Source organism: Paralichthys olivaceus, chromosome 1 (genome assembly GCF_024713975.1).
Source record: "Paralichthys olivaceus isolate ysfri-2021 chromosome 1, ASM2471397v2, whole genome shotgun sequence".
NCBI lineage: Eukaryota > Metazoa > Chordata > Actinopteri > Pleuronectiformes > Paralichthyidae > Paralichthys > Paralichthys olivaceus.
The window spans coordinates 23,942,858-23,965,259 of record NC_091093.1 but is presented as its reverse complement, the minus strand read 5'-3'; the positions used below and the strand labels follow the sequence as shown (position 1 = coordinate 23,965,259).

Genomic DNA, 22,402 nt, shown 5'->3' with positions numbered 1-22,402 from the left:
AATAAAATAAGAGATAAGATAAGATAAAATTAAATAAGATAAAATAAGATAGTCCTTTATTAGTCCCACAATGAGGGGATTTGCTTCGCTACAGCAGCAAAGAGGACAGTAACGTAACAACTACCGTGCAATCCATATAAATGCAAGGTATTATAAAACAATATAAAAATATAATGTGGAATAGAACAAATATATAGAGTGTAAACAGAATATAAACAGTATGAGGATACACACAGTGAAAATAATTGCACATAAGCCATGAATTGCACAGAGAGAAACTAATGCAGAGTAATACAGACAGTGTTTTCACTCAGATGCTCTTTCTCCCCCTTTTTCTTTTCCTTTAATACTATTTTTATTTAATAATACTAATACATGTGCATTGCACATCTATGACCACAGTTTGAAACACCTAAAGGTGAAACGCAGAGGTCGTTTAGCGCCCCCTGTCGTCACCAAATCACACAACAGGGACAAAGTGTATTGTTATTTTCAGTATGGATGAACAGTTTGACACAGACGGTCTGTGACCGGGAAACCTCGCGTGCTGTCCTCTGCAGGAATCGATCACTGTGACCGGGAACATCTGCCAGTGTGTGTTTATGTGTGTGTGTGTGTGCATACTGGCTACATGTCACAAACAGCTGGATGCTACTTGGCTAGCAGACGTTAGCATAGCTCATCCCCCGCAGAGCGCTGAAGGAGTCCGGTCAGATCCGCGCTGCAGCACCGGGATCCACGGATCTCTACACGGTGGGTCACGGAGTGTGTTCACACATAGACACGCGTGTAGTGCTGCAGAGACATGCTCACTTGTGTGTGTGTGTGTGTGCACAGTGATCAGCGAGCATGAGGAGCCGCAGTAACTCAGGAGTGAGGCTGGATGGTTATGCCAGGCTGGTGCAGGAAACCATCCTGTGCCATCAGGTGAGTGTGGTCCAGGCAGACAGACACACACACACACACACACACACACACACACACACACACACACACACACACACACACACACACACACACACACACATACAAAGACACACACACACGTTTGTACTTCCTTCTTAGTAAGGACACTCATTGACTATCACTAACCATTCCCCACAGCCCCTTACCCTGATCTTTACCATCCAAACTAAATGCCTGACCCTCACCCTCACCTAATTGTAACCTTGAAATCAAGTCTTCCCTCAAATGGCCCATTGAAAAAGTGAGGACTGTTCGAAATGTCCCAACTTTCCAAAAATGTCCTCACTCTGTAGGGTCTATTCTATTATCACAACCCAGTGCCACCAACCAGACCTGTTATTTTGCTCTGCTTTAGTTATCGTTATTACAAATCAAATGATTGTTTCGTGTTTTAAACTTTAAAACCTCATCATTATTATTCTCATTATTTCCTGAACAGATTGTTGTCCGATCAGCTGTTAATTACCCACAGATGTTGAGATTACTGTAATAAAAAACTTGGCAACTAGCAAATGTCCATATGCCAGATTCTGGTGCCAGTTTAATTTTTTGGGGGGGACTGCATCAAATTAATCAATTACTTATTTCAGCTTCAGTCTACTGTTTGTTTTCTGGCTCTTTGTGGAAATACTGAAACTGTATGCAAATAGTTATTTCCCCTTGTTCTCCCATAAGGTGTACCTGCTATCAGACTACAAATATCACTGAGTTATAAAAAGTTAATAGCATAAAATTCATGGATTTGCTTCAAAGTACACTGGCGTTCCAAAAATGAAAGCACCACTAAACAAAGCACATTAATGTCAGAATAAAGTACATAATGTTACTGAATTACAACTGTGTAACGCACACTCACTCTGTGATATACAACTTAAAGTACAAGTACTCCAAACTTGACCTTCAGTTCAGAATACTTTCTTTCCACCACTACTTTTTATATTTTTGTGACCCTCCATCTTTTCCTGATGTTTCGAGGTCTCTATAAGTTCAAGTTCAGGTTCAACCAGACTGAGCTGCATAGAAATAAACAAGGCATGTCCAAAGTTCAGCCCCTGGAATAGACTGAGGACCAGAGAACTATGCAGCTTTATCAGCGTCAACAGCTCCTCTAAACTGTGACCCATAGCTTCCACGGCTGATAGAACATTGTGCCAGCTTTTCTTACCAAGAATCTTTATGTGGACAGAGCAAGAAACATGAACGATGTCACTTTTGTAGACAAACACAGTTGTAGACAAACACATTCAGGAACATTTTCATCCATTGTCAGACCTTCTCTTATCTGAATTATAAAAGCAGAACAGCAGAAAGACAGCATGTGTGTGCATTTGTTTCAGAACCCAGTGACAGGTCTTCTGCCCGCCAGTACCCAGAAGAAGGATGCCTGGGTGAGGGACAATGTGTACAGTGTCCTGGCAGTGTGGGGGCTGGGCATGGCCTACCGCAAGAATGCAGACCTTGATGAAGACAAGGCCAAAGCCTACGAACTGGAGCAGGTGTGTGTGTGTGACAGAGAGAGAGAGAGTTTTTGTTATTGATTAATAGCAAATCTATAAATGGAATACATTGTTTGTTTACTTAGTAATAAAAATGAGCAGTTTTTATTTGCCTCAGTTTGGTTTTAATATACAAAACAGAATTATTTATTACCAAAACATACTTTATATCATTTTTGGACTAAACAAAGGAAACGGTTGGATAGTTGAGATGTTTTGTTTGTTTCGCTGCTCCCTGATGAGGTGTGGTTGTGGTTGCTTTGCAGAGTGTGGTGAAACTGATGCAGGGGCTGCTACAGTGCATGATGAGACAGGTACATCAGTTCAGCACATTCATTTGTGTTTGCTCACAGAAACGTCACGTGGACCAGGAAATCCACTCAGCCAGTGTTCCTGGTCCAAGAAACCACAGCGTGTTATCTGGGGCACTTTGGTATTTAAACAAGAGTGATTCACATAAACAGCGCAACCTGTTTTCTGGACACATTCAGTAACTATCTGCAAAGGCAGATAAAACTATGTTGTTGATCAGAAAAATACACTTATGATTATCGATATGTTTGTGATCTAGCAAAGAGGCTTCATCCCTCTTCAGCAAGTCTAAAGAAATTGATATTGAGACTCACGGTGATGTTGAGGAGTTTAAAACAGCAGACGGTGATTAGAAATCTTGATTGTGCTGTAATCAAGTATATAAAGATATGAATAGATGTATTTAAACACTTCTTGAGATGTATCTATATTTTAATTTAATATATGTTTTTTAAACAATGTTTAAACTGAAACCTGTGTGTTGCACAGGCTCAGGTAAATTAAAATATCCACAACTGCAAAGGTCATAACATTGATCCCTTAGTTAACAAAAAGATTATTTTCAACGATTTTGAGAAGCGATTCATTGTTTTGAGTAGTTTGTTAGGCAGATATGCTAATATGATAAGAACTTTTCACTATTTCTGACAGATTATTGAACAAACGGCGAATCCATTAATCAATAAAAATTATTAACAAATTAGTCAATAATAAAAAGAATTGTGAGTGTCGGTCCTAAAGATTTCATATGAAACTGAGGGCAGTTTGAAAACTTTATCCCCCATGTCTCTTTTCTGACTTTTGATTTGTGCTTTCTATACTATGATTTATTAATACTTTATAATAAGACATTTTAAATTATTTCAAGTATCAGTTCTTTGTGGTCCCTTCTGGCCTCAACAAACACCACTGAGCTCTCCACTGGTATTTGCATTCATACGTTCATGTGCTTTCAGGTGGCCAAGGTGGAGAAGTTCAAACACACCCAGAGCACAAACGACTGCTTGCACGCCAAATACGACACGCCCACCTGTGCCACGGTGGTCGCGGATGACCAGTGGGGGCATCTACAGGTGGATGCCACCTCCATTTACCTGCTGATGCTGGCTCAGATGACAGCGTCAGGTACAGCAGTGATGCAGATTGGTGCCTTTCTCATTCTTATTTTGTAGATCTCTTGGTTTAAAGGTGCCACACATACTGTAGGTGTAGATTCCTTTCTGGCAAGCACTGCAGGCTCTCAAGAGGGACAGTCTGAATATCCAGGTGACACATTTATTATGCGACCAGCACTGGACACGAGTTGGTTGCTGAGTGTGTGTCGTTATCGTGCAGGTCTTCGTATCATCTCAAACCTGGATGAGGTGGCCTTTATCCAAAACTTGGTCTTCTACATAGAAGCTGCCTACAAAGTGGCGGTGAGTAAGATTCAAGTGTGGGAAAGGGTTTGCTAGAGAGCCAGAGTTTGTGGATGAGAAAATGATCAGGGTGAAACATCCCGCAACCAAATCTCAGAGTTGAATTGTGGGTAATGTAGGAGCCATGGTTTTAGCAAATGGTCAGTATTTGTATAAGATGGGGCCATTTTGGGTTCAGTATCTTTCCCAACACTTCAGCGGGCAGAACAGGGAAGACTGGGATCGTACTGCCAACCTTCTGGTTGGAGGACGACTGCTCTGATACCTGAGCCACAGCTGACCTGCGAAGAATAAAAAAAAGTTGACACCTGTAGTGCATACTGCATCTATTTATATAAACTCTCCATCATGAATCTGACAGTTAATGCAGTGCAATGCTAAATAAATGGAGACAGTTCAACGACTGGAGTATATGATAAGAAATTAAAGTCATGAGCTTTTTTTCCTCCTGCAGGATTATGGGATGTGGGAGCGAGGTGACAAGACCAACCAGGGCATTCCCGAGCTCAATGGCAGCTCCGTAGGAATGGCTAAGGTACAGCAGAGTCTGTTAATCATCAGTGTTCACGATGCACAGTAAGAACAAAAGTAGAAAGTGTTAAATGTATATTGCTTTCTGGGGATGGGGGTGTTGCAGGCTGCCCTGGAGGCCATAGACGAGCTGGATCTTTTCGGCGCTCACGGAGGACCGAAGTCAGTCATCCATGTTTTGCCGGATGAAGTGGAACATTGTCAGGTACCTCTGAATTTCTCTCAAGCCTTCTCAGTATCATCGACGGCTCATCTCCTTTTTACTCTGCTCAGCTTGTCTGTGTGATTTCCCTTAGTCCATCCTCTGCTCCATGCTGCCAAGAGCTTCCACTTCCAAGGAGATTGACGCCGGTCTTCTGTCGGTCATTTCCTTCCCTGCTTTTGCTGTGGAGGACGCTGACCTGGTGGCCATCACCAAGTCAGAAATCATAAGCAAACTGCAGGTACAGTCTCAGATGGAGAATCAAATAATATGTGGTGGACGACCATAGAAACAATACACAACAATTTTACCTCATAAATGTCCTCGTATGTACAGTCAGTAGGCAATTTTCAGGGGGAACAACACACACACACACACTGCTCATCCCCCCTGGTAAAAATGTACAAATCACTGACTGCGTACAGTTCATGTCAGTCTGAAATTTCTGTTCTCTGGTATCATTGTCAGGGTCGCTTTGGCTGCTGCCGCTTCATCAGGGATGGGTATCGTTGTCCTAAAGAGGTGAGATGTTCTGACTATTTGAAATGTGAGAACTGAGGTTAATATGGTATAAACAGTTCACATTTTAAGTATCTGATGAGTGAGGAAGTGCATGTTTTTAGTAGATGTGATTCACTAGGCATTTTTAAGTGAACTGTGTGGTGTATCATTTGAGCTGGAAGGTTAACGTTCCCTGCTGTTGTGTCACTAGGATCCCACTCGGCTGCACTACGATCCTGCGGAGCTCAAACTGTTTGAGAACATCGAATGCGAATGGCCTGTTTTCTGGACGTACTTCATCCTGGACGGAATCTTTGCTGGGGACCAAGAGCAGGTGATCAAACCAAGTGCACCCGTCCACATGCAGTTTCTCCTGTTGGCACACAAGTGTGCAGACTTGACTGGACTTGTACTTTTCACAGGTTCAGGAGTACAGGGAGGCCCTGGAGGGAATTCTGATCAGAGGGAAGAACGGCATCAAACTTGTGCCTGAACTTTATTCTGTACCACAGGACAAGGTATCACATTCCCTGAAGAGGGACGCCACAGATACACCCTCAGTTCTTGTCATATTCTATCTGCAACTGACCCAAAGTAATATAAACAGCAACACCATAAAAATATGTCATGAAGTAGCTCTAAGATATACTGTGTTTAATCAGTTGTGTGTTTCTCAGGGATGATGGAAGTCAGTCAGCATGATTATTAAATGGCCAACAACATTTTACAACAGTTTTACAGAAAACACCAATTTATTGTATCTCAAAGCAGTTAAGTTCCATATTCAATGAACGGTTCACACACACAATGCTGGTTTATTCCTCATCCGAAGTAAATGTCAGATAAAAAAGTCTTTGTCACATCTGAACAACTGCAGCTGTATAAAATAGCATTCAAATAAGAATGAGAAAACATATCTTCCCTCTGACAGGTGGAGGAAGAGTGTAGCAATCCTCACTCGGTGGACAGAGTGGCCATGGGGCAGCTGCCGCACATGTGGGGCCAGTCCCTCTACATCTTGAGTTCACTTCTGGCTGAGGTATTCCCTTCCTTTTCGTGCACCACTTCAAATATGCACATGCACATATTTTACTGTTACTCTCACAAATCAGGGATAATGTGGTTTTATATTGTATAAATGAGGAAAAAGGGTGTTGATGTAAGATATTCAGTAGATGGTTGAAGCTCTACACACCACACTTTCTATCACAAAGCTTCTGCCATCGTGTTCCCTGTAATAATTCACAGTCTCTGTCTGTTTCACTACAAGGGGTTTTTAGCACCAGGAGAGATAGATCCTCTCAACAGGAGATTCTCCACAAACTTCAAGCCAGATGTTGTCGTGCAAGGTTGGTGATTGATGCATAGTTTGACGAAAGTGTCAGAAGTTGGATTAAAACCAGATTTACCACCTTTAGTTCTTTTCTCTTGGAGAGTTATTGCAATGAAGAGTTTCAATGGTGAAGTATTTTCTTTTCTTCTCCTTTCTTTCAGTTTGTGTTCTGGCCGAGTCGGACGAGGTCCAGGAGCTGTTAAGTGATCATGGGATAACGGTTCAGACAATGTCAGAGGTTCTGCCTATCAGGGTCATGCCTGCTCGCATCCTGAGCCATGTCTATGTCAGACTGGGTAAATAAGCACAGAGCGCTCTTTTCCTCAGTCAGGCACATGTGTGCGTCTGTAGTAACATCATGTGTCGTTGTCACAGGGAACTGCAAGAAACTGGATTTGAGTGGGAGGCCCCACAGACACATCGGCGTTCTGGGAACATCCAAATTCTACGAGATCCGAAATCGCTTTTATATATTCACCCCGCAGGTAAAACAAGCATGATATGTTCAAAATCAAAACAACAAAGCTATTTAGAAGCAGGCAGTGATGAAGTCTAACCTCTGATACTTGGGTTTCTCTCTCTCTGCCTGTTCTGTTCTTCTTTTGTGTTCTCACCGTCCAGTTTCTGGATCAGCATCATTTCTACCTGGCACTGGACAACCAGATGATTGTGGAGATGTTACGAACAGAGCTGGCCTATCTCTCCTCTTGTTGGAGGATGACAGGACGACCCACGCTCACTTTCCCCATCACCCGCAGCATGCTGGGTAATGAGGCTATCAACCCAAAGCAGAGCCACCTTTAACTGTTTCATACAGATTGTAAAGTGAATTTTAAATGGCATTTTTTTATTCCAGCATTTTGCATTTGAAACATGTTAGAGGGTTATTTTAAACAAACAGAATGTTCTGTAACAGTTGAGGAGGCATTCCATTTGTGTTATCTGGGTATGCAGCTGTGATCATGAAGATATATACTGTTTAATCCCATGTTATTTTGTCAATTGATCTTTGTGCACTGACTTTGTCTTTATTTTTTACGTCCAGTTGAAGATGGGGATGCGATTGATCCGTGTATCCTAGCAACCCTCAGGAAACTACAGGATGGCTATTTTGCTGGCGCGAGGTCTCTCTCCATCTGTAACACAACTACTGCAAATAGAATATGTGCTTTTACATGTGTGTTGTGGTAATTTTTGTGTGGATGTTACGACAGGGTGCAGATGTCCGACCTCTCCAGTTTCCAGACCACTTCCTTCCACACTCGCCTCAGCTTCCTGGATGAAGAGAACGATGACAGCTTACTTGAAGATGAAGACGAGGACGACTATGGAGAGGAATATGGAGAATATTACAAATGTGGGGCCTCAGGTAGTTAGTGTTAAAGAAACTGTGTGTTTCTTTCAGTCGTATTTGATTAGTTGAAGTTGAACTGTATATAATTGTGGTGTGTTTGTATTGAACTCCAGAGAGCTCAGCAGACATGTTTGAGCAGTACCTCACGCAGCTCCTCCACAGCACCAACACCAAGAGCCATCTCCCTCCCATCCAGAGGGGCCAGCACCATGTCTTCAGTGCGGAACACACAACAAGAGACATCCTGTCTCTTATGGCCCAGGTCCAGGGCTTGAACTTAACCAGTGAGTCATCCTTAAAAAACTTGGTTGAAAAATGTCAGTGCTTGTGCACATACCTGGGACGAGCGTCTGATAACAAAGCCACTGTATTTTAATGCATTTATGGATTCAAGCACGTTCTCTTTAAAAAGGGACAAAACACAAGTTTGTTTGCAGCTTTATTATCTTCTTTAGGTAGATATAATAACAACGTTTTTTGTGTGTGTGTGTGCGTTTCAGAGTCTGCCATGTATCTGCCTGTGGCTCCTCTCAAGAGCAAACATCGCAGATCTCTCAACCTCCTTGTGGTTCCTCATCCTCAGCACAGCTCACATGCAAAGCAGCACAAGGTGAGTGCAGCATATCCTTCATCAAGCAAACACGTCTCTGTCGTGACTTCACTGTTGATCTGAGGTGGATCTGTGTCACACTCTCATCCCTCACAAGCCCCACAGCGTCGCTGATCTGCACCTGCCTCGAGACTCTCAGGGCAACACAGACTTTGCGTCGTTGGTGAGGCAGCTGAAAGAGTGTCCCACTCTGCAGGACCAGGCTGACATCCTCTACATTCTCTACGTAATGAAGTACGGACACGTAATGAACTGTAAACACACTGATTAATGGTAGCGTATGGCACACTAACACATGAACAATGTGGTTTTCTTCTCATGACCAGAGGCGCTGATTGGCTGGTGGAGCTGTCAGGTCCTGGGCAGGGTGGGATGAGTGTGCGTTCTCTGTTGGAGGAGCTCTATGTTCAAGCTGGAGCTGGTAAAGAGTGGGGTCTCATCAGATACATCTCTGGAATACTACGCAAGAGAGTGGAGGTCCTCGCAGAGGTCAGTGACGAGTCATAGTCTGATTTTTATACGACAGCCAGCCGCCAGAGGCATCGCGTTTTCAGGTCGTTCATCCATCCCGAGCTCACCTTGAGGGAATTTATTTTCTTAATTCACTTGGACTCAAAGATGAACTATAAGAATTTGGTGAAAGATCAGTCAAGATAACGGCAACCTTGCACAATTTAATTTGGCAAAAATGTTCATTTGGACTCATGGATAAACTGATTAGATTTGAGTGATCAAAGGTGAAGGCATCACAATCCTGTTTTTTGTCCTCTTGAGCTTGATAACTCCAAAAGTTTAGAGATTTACTGTCTCTCCCTCTGCTTTCCAATGCCTCTGCTGCCCTGCTGTCAGTATCACTGCCTGAGCAGTCAGCGCCTCCACCATCCTAGCGTCCATCTCCAAGTCGGAGCCTGAATCTCAAACTATACGTTCTGTTGCTGCAAATAAACTCGGCAAACGGGAGCTGTCTGATTGAATTGGACTAATTTGACTCCCCCTGGATGTGTCTGTTCCTCAGGCCTGCACAGATCTGATCTCCCATCACAAGCAGCTGACTGTGGGTCTACCTCCTGAACCCAGGGAAAGAGTTATCACAGTGTAAGCCGTAGTTACAGAGGTGGCTGGAGTTATTTAGTGCTCACATGAAGACTTTGTTGAATTAATTAACACACAATAACGGAAGTCCTCGTCCTCGCTGTTTCCTCTCAGGCCACTTCCTCCCGAGGAGTTGAACACACTCATCTATGAGGCCAGTGGTCAGGACATTAGTGTAGCTGTACTCACTCAGGTACGTCTCTAACAGTTTGGACCCGACATGTGACTTTTATCTGACTTGATCTTAAACTGGTGCATGTTTGTCACACAGGAAATCATGGTTTATCTTGCCATGTACGTGCGCTCCCAGCCTGCTCTGTTCGGGGACATGCTTCGGCTCAGGATTGGACTCATCATGCAAGTGATGGCCACTGAGCTGGCCCGTAGCCTGCACTGTTCTGGTAGGAGAACCAAGCATGTTTACACACACTTAGTCTACTGGTGACCTGCAGGGTGATCGAACTTTTCCTGATAGAGCTCACACATTATGGATCTTAGACTAGAAAAGTGTGTGCCTTGTGTCTAGGGGAGGAGGCATCTGAGAGTCTGATGAGCCTGAGTCCGTTCGGCATGAAGAGTCTCCTGCATCACATCCTCAGCGGCAAAGAATTTGGGGTTGAGAGAAGCGGTCAGTTAACTTTACTTTTCACCTTTTCTCTGACTTTCTTTGAAAATAGGTGATAACGAGCCACAAACAAAGGATATTTCTCAGTCTGCAGCAACATACTGGACTGACTGATAAAGCCATCACTTTGAGTCTGGTGGGGCTTAAACCCACAACTTTTGAATTTATTCATGACAGTCTAATCTAGAAGTCCAATGCGCTGTTGTCCATTGTACCACAGAGCCTCACTGTCCTCTCTCGATACAAATGGATATATGTGTGTGTATGTGTGGCTCTGTGGCGCAATGGACAGCGCATTGGACTTCTAGGTCAGACTGGGATGGAGGCATTCAAAGGTTGTGGGTTCAAGTCCCACCAGAGTCGAAGTTATATCCGTCCAGATAGTATCCAAACCCTTTCATATTAATCTGTTTGTTTTCTCAATGTTGCCCCCTCCCCCCCAAAAAAACAATTGGCAGTAATGCTTATTTCAGGAACTCACTGTATGTTTTTTTTCTTTTGTCTTTGTTCATCAGTGCGCCCCATCCAGTCAACAGCCACTAGTCCGGCCATCTCCATCCATGAACTCGGCCACACTGGTGCCACCAAGACTGAACGCACTGGAATACACAAACTGAAGAGTGAAATAAAACAGGTGGGAGGCACAAGTCCATCTATCCATCTATCTATCTATCCATCCATCCATCCATCCATCCATCCATCCATCCATCCATCCATCCCCCTCTCTCTGTCTAATTATCTACTTATCTTTAACAGTGTTGTATTTTTGATTGCAGCTGGATGACTCTCGGCCGCTGAGTGTGGGTTGAATTTGATAATCATTTCTAGCATGCGACTGTTACTAACGTCTTCCTCGACGACCGTCCCTCCGCCTAAATCCTGCTCATAAACCTGTCATAACATTTTGTGAGCCACAGCCGCGCCCCTCATTAGTGGAACGTCTTTCACTTCAGTAGGAAAACATGCCTCGCTTCTCTGATTTGTGTTTTTGTAGTAGAGTGTTAAAAACTTGTGAACTAATCCAGAACTAGAGTCAGCGCAGCCTCATATCTCATTTGTGAAAGCATTTTACCATGGAGTTTGACATTTTTTTATCGAATGATCTTTCTTGTGTTTATTTTATGAATATTAGTTTAAGTTATTTTCACTTCACAGATGGAAACGTTATGCTCTGTGCGGCTGCAGTGTCATCATGACTGTAGTATGAGAACCATGTGTCCCATCTCAAACTGCTCTCTGTCATTCATATCCATGTGTAGATCATCAGCGGGGGTCTTTCCTTAAGTAGCAATGTCACCTCTCCTCGTTCCACGGTAAACCATTCCACCTCATCTGCTTTAAATGATCTTGCTCTGTCCTGCACGGGGTCGTTGTAGTTAGAATGTTTTTTTAATCCAGATGTTACATTTATTTAGTCACGTGAACATTTATGTGCATTTCTGCATGTGACGATAACATTGGTGGTATTTTAGCTTTTTGTTAATATGATATAATTATTTGCCTGAAGGGACATAAACCAGCAATAAATCAAATCTACTAACAAGTGTTATCCATGTGGTCAAAGTGCTGATGTAGCTTGTGTCAGTGGCACAAAACCCATCACTGTTTATAAACACACACAATGAAAACTTAAAAAGAAATTTCAATTGTTACAAACAAATTAAGTTTGTTCAAGTTACAGTAGAGCAATTCTTAACTTTAATGTGAAAAAAACTGGCTGTGACTACACAGATAGCACTTGTCCCTAACTTAAGCAAAATCGACCACCTTCATTTTTTAAAAAGTAATAAAAAAACACTAAAACACAGAATAACACCAGCCTGCTGCACAGTGTTGTAATGTCAAGCATGCCTGACTGAACTGCTCGATTAGATTGAGAAATCTTTTTAAATGTTTGTGTGTGTGAGTGAGAGAGAGAGAGAGATGACAACTTATTTACATGTAATTTGTTATGGTAAGACAAACCTGTCTATTCTGTTATTCTCGTCAGTATAGTAGACAAGTTTACATGGACACCAATATTCTGACATTAACCCAATAAAGACAATAGTCTGAATAAGTCACTGACATGTAAACAGCATATTGTGATTACCTTGACCCAGTCACGGAATAAGAAATAATCACATTATAACGTCCTACCAACTGCTTGACAACGTATGCACTGCGATGGGATGTAAACAAGTAGCAGGACAAATTGCTAATGTGAGTGATAATCAGCATTAGCTCTGTAAAATGTAAACAGGAATATAAATGGGATATTATATTAGCTCATGTAAACATCAGGTCAGCGGTTGGAATATTGAACTCCATGTAAACATAGTCATTGTACCTCATAAAAAAACGTCTGTTTATGCATCAGGGGCTGAGTTTCAGTTTAACGGCTCATAATTGTTGTTTCTTTGATTCTACACATCAAAGTCAATTCATAGCTCCTGGAGAGCATGAATCCACATGTAGGAAAAAAAGGTGGTAAATTCCCTCAAATCGTTTCCTGTGTGGTGCAAACACTACTGACAAGGCCAATGGTGGATTTGAGGAACACATTAAAAAACATGGAGATAAGGTCAGTACACTGTGCTGATTGTCTATTAAACATGTTGTATCAGCATCTCTCCTGCTCTCCCACCACAGCGTTGCAGCAGCCCGTCCACCCCCAGTGGAATCCTGTCCCCTGTGGGTCCTGGTCCAGCTGATGGACAGCTGCACTGGGAGGAGAGGCAAGGCCAGTGGCTGAGGAGACGCAGGCTGGACGGAGCTATCAACAGAGTTCCTGTGGGTTTCTACCAGAAGGTCTGGACGATCCTGCAGAAGTGCCATGGCCTCTCCATTGATGGATATGTGCTTCCGTCTTCTACCACAAGAGAGGTAGCATCTGGCAGACATGCAGCTATAGATGGATTTACTATCTTCTAGGTTTCTGTGCTTAATTCTGTTTTCGGTATAGATGACAGCAGGAGAGATCAAGTTTGCGGTGCAGGTGGAGACTGTCCTGAACCATGTACCTCAGCCAGAGTACCGGCAGCTGCTGGTGGAGACTGTGATGGTTCTCGGTTTGGTCGCTGATGTGGATGTTGACAGCATCGGAGGCATCATCTATGTGGACCGCATCCTGCATTTGGCCAATGACCTCTTCCTCAACGACCAGGTTCTACTGCCATGATACATTTGTAAAGCTTATTTATGCTGCCATAATGTCTGAAAAGAAATATGTGCATTTCAAATGATGTAACAGTCACTGCCCACATACCTGTGGGCAAACATGGCGAAGATGAAGGAGGTTGCGAAAATGTTCCCCTTAAGAAGGACTTAAGAAAGTCCTTGATATATATATAGATGCCTGCAGTTTCAGTTTGTTATAAAATAATAGTTCATTAATTGCAATCGAAGTAAAAGTTTGAAATAAGCTATTATATTATATATTATATATTAGTTTTTTTGTTGACCTTCGTTCACCCCTTGTCTTCCTCTACATCCCCAGAAATCTCACAGCGCCAGTGATTATTTCCTTGAAAAGGACCCGGCGACTGGGATCTGCAACTTTTTCTACGATAGCGCCCCCAGTGGCAGCTATGGAACCATGACGTATCTGTCCAAGGCGGCGATCACGTATGTCCAGGACTTCCTGCCAAGTTCCAGCTGCCTGATGCAGTGAACAAACAGACAAGTGATGCAATGCAACTCTAAACACCTGGAGAGACACGTTTTATAAACGTATCGACTGGACAAAGTCAGCAAAGCTTCTCTTTATCTTCCGTACAAGTCGTGAGGTGCTTGTGAGTATTTACTCAATAATTAATCAATAAACTCAGTAGCTTTCTCACATTAATGTGACATCATATCCTTGGCAGCTGATTGCAAACCACTGAATAGGAATTTGTTTTTTCTTAAGGGTCCAGACTGTGAACGTATTTATTATTTAAACATGCTCCTCAGATGTTAGTTTGTGCGACTCACTAACATGCGTTTTATTTAAACTGAAATTAGCAAAGATATAATTTCAGTGTTCTTGGTGTTGTTTGTGAGAATATTATATAAACAGATGTTGTACGTTGGTTATCAGAGGAAACATTTCTATAATTTCTGCACACAAAATCAATAATCTGTACATTTTAATTCTGTTAACTGCTTTTGTTTTTGTTTATTTAGTAATATAATCAATTATTATTCAGTTATAATGGCTGAAATTAACGTGTTGGAAAAACAATGAAATATTTGCTGCAAATGACAAATCGTTTCCTCTGATAGCTTCCAGGTTCTTCATAATTCAGTGCTGATGATACTGAAACTTCTCGTTTAAATATTAACATGTATTGGAACAAGAATCCCTTTGAATGCCAGTGAGTATTTATCCTTGTAGATGTGCATGATTGTCACCCCAAGCTTTCACTACTGGCGATATTTTATTCATTTGTGTGCAGTGAAGTTAAGTTTGTTCGAGGTATGTTTGGGTCGTGTTTGACAGGATACACAGTATGTATGCATGAATGCATATCAGAGCAAAAACAAATCAATGCTGAAAGAACTTCAGAGAGTTCAGAGACAGGATTATGTCGAGACCCAGATTTGGGGAAGACTAGAATTTGGATCTGCACCAGACACACCCTCATAAATATCAGTCCCCTAAACATGCCAGATATTTTTCATCAAGATCCAGGAATAACTCTCTTGTTATGTGAGGTCAAAGGCTTCTCCTTCGACCTCATGGCCTGGTTTTAGTTCTGATATGTATCGAGCGATGATACTGTATATACACAAACTTTTAAGTACCATGTCAATAGGTCTCAAAATTTTTGTCCGTGAAATATTTAAAGTTTTTTCAAATTTAATTTGCAAAGAATTTCAGAAATTCTCTGTTTGCTTTGTCATTATGGGGGATTGGCTGATGACATTTTACTGTAAGGCTGCAACATAACAAAATGTAAAAGAATTGAAGGAGTCTGAATACTCTCTGAATGCATCGACTGTATATGTAAAGAATGAAGTGGCCGCATGTTGGTAAAGTGACAGAGAGGTCCAGGATGTGTTGGATAAGGTGCTTGTAAGTCCGAGATAAGTTTGATTGTAGTTTTGATTTATCTCTGTGCTTTGATGTTTAGAGCCAAATCGCAGGAGACAATAAAATGTTGATATATTTTAATGCTGACTCGTACCCGTAAAACAATAATTACTTTTATATACAACCTATAAAGAAAAATAGCGATATGTAAAAATGATACTGCCATTATGATTTATTTTACTATTATAAAACATTATAAAGATGGTCATTTTATTAACAATGCAGTTCCCTTTCATCTCCACCACAAAGGTATGTTTATTATGACATTTTAAGTATGTTCAGACAGTAATAAAGTCAACTGAACAACAATAGTTCGAGCCTATTATTACGTTATTTATGTATTTGGCACATATACTTTGGAACATTAGCTGTAGTAGGAGCTCTGATTGGTGAGACTCCTACCAATGTACAACAGTGAGCCTATCAGAGCTCCAGATGCTGGACCATTTCATTATTGTTATTTATTGAACACATACTTGAATATGTTTAAAAAGCATTCATAAATGGAAAAGCAAACATTATATATTCAGAAACAAATCGATATCGGACTTTAGGTTATAGAAATATAGGAAAATACAGCATTTGCTGCTGTAATGTTGAAATTTCCCCAGTGTGCGATGAATAAAGTCTATCTTATCTTATCTTATAATAAAATCATTACTTGCCAAATTCAAGCTTTGGTATTCTTTTTAATATTTTGTTTTACAATGCATCATTTAAATTACATTTGAATGACTAGTGGAAGTGTCCCAGCAGCAATAACATGTCACCTCTTCTAGTTCTTGCTCATCACTGTCTTGAAAACTCTTCTGGGACTGTGAGCAGTAGAGCATGAGGTGTGTTTTCCAGCTCAGCCTGCAGTGGTCGCTGTGGCCCTCTGTACACATTTCTTCCAGCTGTAAGGGGAGAGGCGATGGGAGGCTGGACAGGCACATTTATATCCACCTCTTCTGTTCACACACAGGTGGGAACATCCGCCATTCCTCTGACTGCACTCATTAATGTCTGGAGGAGAGGAAAGATTTTTTAAACTGAAACAGTTTTCACCTCACAGTGTGATTTTGGTTGATGAGGAAATTATTTTTCGACTACACACATAATATTTACATTGTCTTACATGGTATGGTAAATGTATGTTTGTCATGAAACACTTTTTGACTATTATTCATCCACATGCACTCCGATAGCTGAGAGTAACCATGGAGACAGAGCAACTGAAGAAACAAGATCAGACAAAGTTAAGAAGATAATTCCCAGAGGTCCATTAACACAACATAACCAACAATGTACATGTAAAAGTTAATGACAGAATATTTCATAAATAGTCATTAACCTTCAAAATGACCATTAGTGTTTTATGATAATTTTTTAAATGATCAATATGACATCCAACCATCTCCTGTGTGACATGCTTTGATGAAATGTAAATAAAAGTCATTTGAGCAAATCAACACTGTTGTTTTTGTAGGTTAGCCTGAATAAAAGATGAATATCCTGTAAAAAAGGTGGGAAAAAAATTCCCCACCTTTCACTTTACTGTAAAGTGTGTGAGTGTGCATGAGTGTACTGACCCTGGCAGCGTTGCCCATCTCTGTGGAGTGTGTATCCTCTGGGGCAGATGCAGCGGTGAGAGCCGAGCAGGTTGATACACTGCCACTCACACTTCTGCTCCTGGCACTCATTTATATCTGTGAACAAAACCGGGAACCCCAGCATTGTGTTATCAGAGTGGCACATGGGCAGTTGTCTGCTTTTCTGGGCATGGAGGCATGTTAAGGTCTCTGCAGTAACATTTTACAAAGCGCAATTTTTGCTTTGGGAATTCAAAGGAATCCTTTCAATGTTAAATGACCTTATGAAACAGGCTTTAATCTTGTGAAGTTTAAAACCAAACTTACTGGGAGTATAAACACTTCAGTGTGATGAGATCAACTGTTTAAATGACAGAAATCATCTTTAAGGAAAATGTATCTGGAGTTTGGTCAGTGTCCCAACCGCTAACATTGATGAGGCTTCCAGGAGCATTAACACAACCAAACACACAGACTGTTACAGCTGCAGGAGGCAAGCTCTCATCCACATCTGGAAAGATGAAGAGTGACGTTGAAAAATAAAACACTTTGACAGAAATGAAATAAACAGACACAAATATATAAATACACACAGCCACACACACACACCTAGGCAGGAGGTCTGGTCCGGGGCTGGATGATAGCCATCGTCACAGCCGCACTTAAAAGAACCGAATGTGTTGATGCATCTTTGGTGACACTGGTGCTGCCCGTCTGCACACTCATCTAAATCTATAGACACACACACAAAACACACACAAACACACACAAGAACGATTTGGTTGGAAAAGGTTTGACTGGCAGAATGGACACACACATAAACTAAAAATATACACACATTCAATAGGACAACATCTTTGAATCTTTGAAAGAAAAGAGCAGCAAATGAAAGGAGTCATCTCCTTCTGGATCAAGCCACAATCTGAATCCTCACTGTGTTTGCTTGTTGTTTGTGGTCTGTAATGAACAAACCACAGCACAGATGTTTTCTGACTTCCTGCTCTTCACAGTCAGGAAACCAGATCCTGTGGATTCAGCAAACAGCTCTGCCCTGTGTGGTCCTGCCATATAAGAAAGCTCCTTCCTCAACATCGTCGTGCACCTGCCTTTTCTGTTTCAATGGTTCCACATATTTCAACTTTTCTATCTGGTTAAACTTGATTGTGATGCCGTCGCTTCGCTCGGGGTTAGAAGTTGTGAAACGTTCATCTTTACGAGCATAACATCGTAGCATTGACCCAGAAAAATTTTCGATTCCCAGTCCGTCCCTGATACACAGTCTATGATCTCTATTGAAGTCTATGTGGACATAGGACCAAAATAAAAATGGATTCTCTGTCAGACAGGAATGTTTATGAGCCTTATTTCACTGCAGTGACATTTTGAGGCTGAAAACTAAACTATAATCAGTCTGACCACGCTGTCTGTCAATGGGCACACTGATAATAACACTGTTCAGAAATAATATCACCACCACCCACTCCATCTCCACTGATGGCTCTCTCAAATGATGGGTTGTGTGTGAGCAGGCGCGTGTAACTGGAGGCAGTATAATAGGTAACTGTCAGGCTGTGGTGATCCTGCTGCTGTAAGTTTCACAGCTCACTTATACTCGTCAGTGAACCGTGAAGCTTCAAACATAAAACGTGAAGGAGATTCCCTGTCGTGCTGTGACACACCTCAGACACTGTGATGTTCGGAGGAGGAGCTCCACAGAGGTTTAACGAGTTATGCCACAGTGAAAGCTTTACTCATTCATGTGCTCACCCTGACATGTTTGCCCGTCATCCAGCAGAGTGAATCCAGGTCTGCAGTGGCACTGAGCTCCCAGCTGAGTCTGGTTGGAGCTCTGGTTGAGGTGTTGGGAGTGAGAGCACAGCTGGGAACAGCCTCCGTTGTTCACGGAACATGGCGTCAACTCTGGAGAAGAACAGTGAGGATGGATCAGATCAGTTCAGGGGTAATAGCAAGGGCCGGATTATCAACCCAGAAAAGCAGACAACTGCCCATGTGCCCCAGAAGTTCAGCGGGAACAAAAAAAATAAAGGTTACTCCATATCATTTGGATCAAGTCAAAAATCTATAAATATCACCTATGTAGGGTCTTCCTCCATTTTGTGTCCCTGTCTTGAGAATGTACCCTGATTCAAAATGTAGTTTTAAGATGATAATTATCTTAGTTGATAGCGTTTTTATCGAATCGCCTTAATTCTTTATGTGTCTTATTCTATCAGTGTGTCCTGCCAAAAATATTTACATTATCAATATCTGACAATGTCTTCCAGAAAGCTTCATGAATTGATCTTGAGGACATCAGTGAAAATGTTAAAAAAACCCATCCTATCTCACATTGATAAAGAAAGTAAAAGAAATCCTGGATCCGCCCCTTCGTCTGCACCAAAATTTAGTTTCTTGGTTCTTTCTCAATGAAAACATTATCCCCTTGATGGAGGCAATAAGTAATGAAGCAGCGGCACTACCTACCCAAACAGACAGGCGTGATTCCGCTCCAGGTCGCCCCCTCTTGGCAGAAGCTATGTACAGCTCCATGAGCCAGTGTGTATCCGGGATAGCAGGCGTACTGTATGTAATGTCTGTACGCTCTGGGACCAGGATTCTCTACATTACGGAAGTAGAAGGTCCCGTGGGTGGGCACAGGTGGGTACGGGCACACGGGTCGTCGGCTGAGACTCGGAAACAGCAAAGGTGGCGTGGAGGTGGTGTTTGTCAGGAGGTTACGGAGTTTGGTCCTTTGAGATTTTGCGATGTTGGTGGTGGAAATGTTATATGGAAAGGTAACATTAGGCATTTGTGATTGGATACTGGACTGGGAGGTGGAGTCAGGACTTGAGGAAGTAGGGGACAGTGGCAATAAAGCAGGAGATGAAGTGGATGCTAAGGTCTCTCTGGGCTCCTCTTTATCTACAGAGCTGAATGATGAAGGATACTGGACACCAGTTACCAGTTGGTCTTCACCTGCAGTTTCTGAAGAGATTGTTACCACTTCAGAGGGAGTCACGTGCTCCTGGAGTCTGACAGGTCGTCCGAATCTGACCACGGTCGGGAACATATGCTTGACTGCAGTGACAGGTGATGTCTGGGCTGTTGAAATCAATGGTGGTGAAGAAATTGGTCGCTCTGTTGCTGACACTAACGATGAGGTCGATGAGACGGCAGTAGATAGATTTGATCTAACAGGAAACATTTGAGTGACTTCACCCACTATTTTTAAATTCGCATCTGGAGCTGTTGCCTCTGTGCCAAGAATCCCAGTTCCTGTTTCCAGTCTTTGAGCGTCATTGGTCTCCTGAAGTCGACCTTTGACTTTTAAACTGGGAAACTGAACGTGCTGCTGCAAGTGGACTTTTGGGTTTGTCACTTTAATCCTCTCACTGTTGGACCTCTGCGGTGGAGTATGAGACAAAGCTAGGCCAAACTTGAGGTTTGCATCTTTGGACGGTGTGTTGGCCACAGTGTCGTAGTGGGATTGTTGCTGGGTCTTCAGGACGGCAGCAGCCTTTTGCACACTAACACCTGAAACTGAGTTCATCATGTCGAACTCTAACGAGGAGAAAACAGTTAAATGGTAAAGAGCTTGTTACCATCCTCGACATAGTCTGGCACATAGAGGGCTGCAGGAATGATTCCTAAAACCTGGAAATAAGTTTCGGTAAGACTTTTTGTTTTCCTCTTCCCGAAGGTTTTTTGTTAAGATTCTTGAAATAGTGGTGAGACTGATACATAGATATCACGTTATATTCTACGACATAAGACACATCCGTAAATAACCCACTGGTTAGTTCTTATGCGGTTGCTGATCTCCTTACTCGTCTGCGTTTACATCCTTTTTGTGTTTATACCAGTCTATCATTTATACTCACACATCTTCCATACTATTACTAACTTTATAAGAGGAAATATTTGTAGAAGTAAATCAAATTAAATTCAGAAGTGGTGGTGACATTGAAGTGCATTGGTGCATTGGTGTTGTTCTTTATTAGTAGCATTGCATTACTTCTGTCGGTTGTATTTCGATTTCAGAAATCCCACACGTGGTGTTCATTTGTGAAGATTATCTTGATGAGTAAAAGTTTTCATTAAATTTAGTTTTGTCTTTGCAGCAATAATCTAAAAGGCAACAGAGAAATCCCTGAATTAGGGCCAAGGAAACAAGAAGTCTTCTCAGAACTCATTTCCAGGCTTTAGGACCTATTCCTGATGCAGCAAATCCCCCAAAAACATGCATACTATCACAAGAGGTTTTTTGTCATGCTCACCTTTGCATACAGGCTTTGTGCTATTCCAGTTGTGGCCCTTACAATATAACATTGAGGGCCCAAGTAGACGAAAACCATTATTACAGCTGAAAACTGCCCATGAGCCATCCTCATTCATGCTGCTTGTTCCGTGGGTCAGGGGCCCCGGGTCGGAGCAGCCAGAGCCTTAAAAGGGGGGCAGAGAATCATTATCATTATCAATATCATATCAGCCTTTGTAATATCAGTAATATAACAATAAAAGATAATAATGGAATGAAACTTGAGGAAAATGAACCCTTTAACATTAAGGAATATGTCCTTTTTATGACATAATTATTCATTTACCAGTGAATAATTTATGGATCTTGATAAAAAAGATCCATTCTAGTCTTTGAGATGCATTATTGACATAAATAGAATCCACATGCTCATGAATAAAGCTCCTTACCAACACAGACTGGTGGGTCCCGGGACCAGTGTCCAGACACACAGCTGTTGGTTTTATACCCATGGAGCTTGTAGCCAGGACGACAGCGGAAGATCACAAACAGTCCACTGTAACGGAAAAATGTCCTCCCATTCTCCAGGTGTTGAAAACCACTGCATCCCTCAGCAGAACGTGCTGTGGACATGTCTCACAATGAGCGACTGAAGACACTGTTCATGTGAAAAACACACGTGTTGGAAAAAATAAACTTACCCAGAGTGTAGATGCTGATCAGCATGACCACTACTGCCAGAAGCCCCATTTCTTATCTCGAGTGACACAACTGGACCTCTCCCAAGGTTTGGGGGAGAAAGAATAGGAGGAGAAGAACTTCGAGAGAGAAAGTGGGGGAGTATATGAGAGGCTGAAAATTGAGGGGAGGGGAGATAAAGAAGGACAGGCAGGCAGGGGGGGTGAGACGGTGCACACAAACACTCTGACAGATGGATGTTGAGTTATCGGGGGAGACACTCTATTTACCTACATTATAATAATAATGATGGTCGTTAACAACAATTTAGTTTTTTTAAATGATGTGATGTCATACACCTATAGTTGTTTGATATCCCTTAAAATATCCCTCACTAAG

The 22,402-nt window shown here is 42.0% G+C and overlaps 2 protein-coding genes and 1 non-coding gene across 7 annotated transcripts; 2 read left to right on the top strand and 1 right to left on the bottom strand.

The window, feature by feature from the left end:
* Positions 1–216: 216 nt before the first annotated feature.
* phka2 (phosphorylase kinase, alpha 2 (liver)) lies at positions 217–15,114 on the top strand. Of its 4 annotated transcripts, XM_069525796.1 has the most exons (33): positions 217–753; positions 838–927; positions 2,304–2,462; positions 2,729–2,776; positions 3,731–3,899; positions 4,110–4,192; positions 4,647–4,727; positions 4,830–4,928; positions 5,020–5,166; positions 5,394–5,447; positions 5,638–5,760; positions 5,849–5,944; positions 6,358–6,465; positions 6,697–6,775; positions 6,921–7,055; positions 7,135–7,244; positions 7,381–7,525; positions 7,805–7,883; positions 7,974–8,128; positions 8,227–8,397; positions 8,614–8,723; positions 8,821–8,957; positions 9,050–9,212; positions 9,739–9,818; positions 9,930–10,008; positions 10,087–10,216; positions 10,342–10,443; positions 10,956–11,074; positions 11,217–11,240; positions 11,700–11,753; positions 13,072–13,305; positions 13,385–13,585; positions 13,919–15,114. In XM_069525796.1, exons 2-33 carry the CDS (start codon positions 850–852, stop codon positions 14,090–14,092), a joined length of 3,726 nt encoding a protein of 1,241 aa, XP_069381897.1. In that variant the 5' UTR covers positions 217–753; positions 838–849; the 3' UTR covers positions 14,093–15,114. The 4 variants fall into 4 exon arrangements, with proteins under 4 accessions (XP_069381897.1, XP_069381899.1, XP_069381900.1 ...); XM_069525798.1 differs by lacking the exon at positions 11,700–11,753 and having other exon boundaries at positions 219–753; XM_069525797.1 differs by lacking the exon at positions 11,217–11,240 and having other exon boundaries at positions 221–753.
* Positions 10,711–10,803, top strand: trnar-ucu (transfer RNA arginine (anticodon UCU)). Its single transcript has 2 exons — positions 10,711–10,747; positions 10,768–10,803. It is a non-coding gene; the product is annotated as a tRNA-Arg (tRNA).
* On the bottom strand, positions 14,415–22,158 carry LOC109624808 (uncharacterized). Of its 2 annotated transcripts, XR_011242154.1 has the most exons (9): positions 22,027–22,158; positions 21,775–21,948; positions 21,345–21,509; positions 19,552–20,628; positions 18,835–18,987; positions 17,677–17,799; positions 17,395–17,578; positions 17,068–17,184; positions 16,482–16,501 (listed from the first exon to the last, which is right to left on the bottom strand). XR_011242154.1 is itself a non-coding variant. In XM_069525800.1 (8 exons), the coding sequence occupies exons 1-8, from the start codon at positions 22,073–22,075 to the stop codon at positions 16,347–16,349; spliced, it is 2,013 nt and encodes a 670-aa protein (XP_069381901.1). In that variant the 5' UTR covers positions 22,076–22,158; the 3' UTR covers positions 14,415–16,346. The 2 variants fall into 2 exon arrangements, 1 of the variants encoding a protein (XP_069381901.1); XM_069525800.1 differs by lacking the exon at positions 17,395–17,578 and having other exon boundaries at positions 14,415–16,501.
* Between the last annotated feature and the right edge of the window lie 244 nt (positions 22,159–22,402).

Bases quoted from the DNA above. Each gene is read 5' to 3' on its own strand.
- LOC109624808 (XM_069525800.1), bottom strand. From the start codon at position 22,075: ATGGGGCTTCTGGCAGTAGTGGTCATGCTGATCAGCATCTACACTCTG. The intron at 21,949-22,026 runs GTAAGTTTATTT...ACATGTCCACAG, and splicing joins GATCAGCATCTACACTCTGG to CACGTTCTGCTGAGGGATGC. The intron at 17,185-17,676 runs GTGTGTGTGTGT...TTTTGTTCACAG, and splicing joins GGACCAGACCTCCTGCCTAG to ATATAAATGAGTGCCAGGAG.
- phka2 (XM_069525796.1), top strand. From the start codon at position 850: ATGAGGAGCCGCAGTAACTCAGGAGTGAGGCTGGATGGTTATGCCAGG. The intron at 3,900-4,109 runs GTACAGCAGTGA...GTTATCGTGCAG, and splicing joins GGCTCAGATGACAGCGTCAG to GTCTTCGTATCATCTCAAAC. The intron at 11,241-11,699 runs GTGGGTTGAATT...ATCCATGTGTAG, and splicing joins ATGACTCTCGGCCGCTGAGT to ATCATCAGCGGGGGTCTTTC.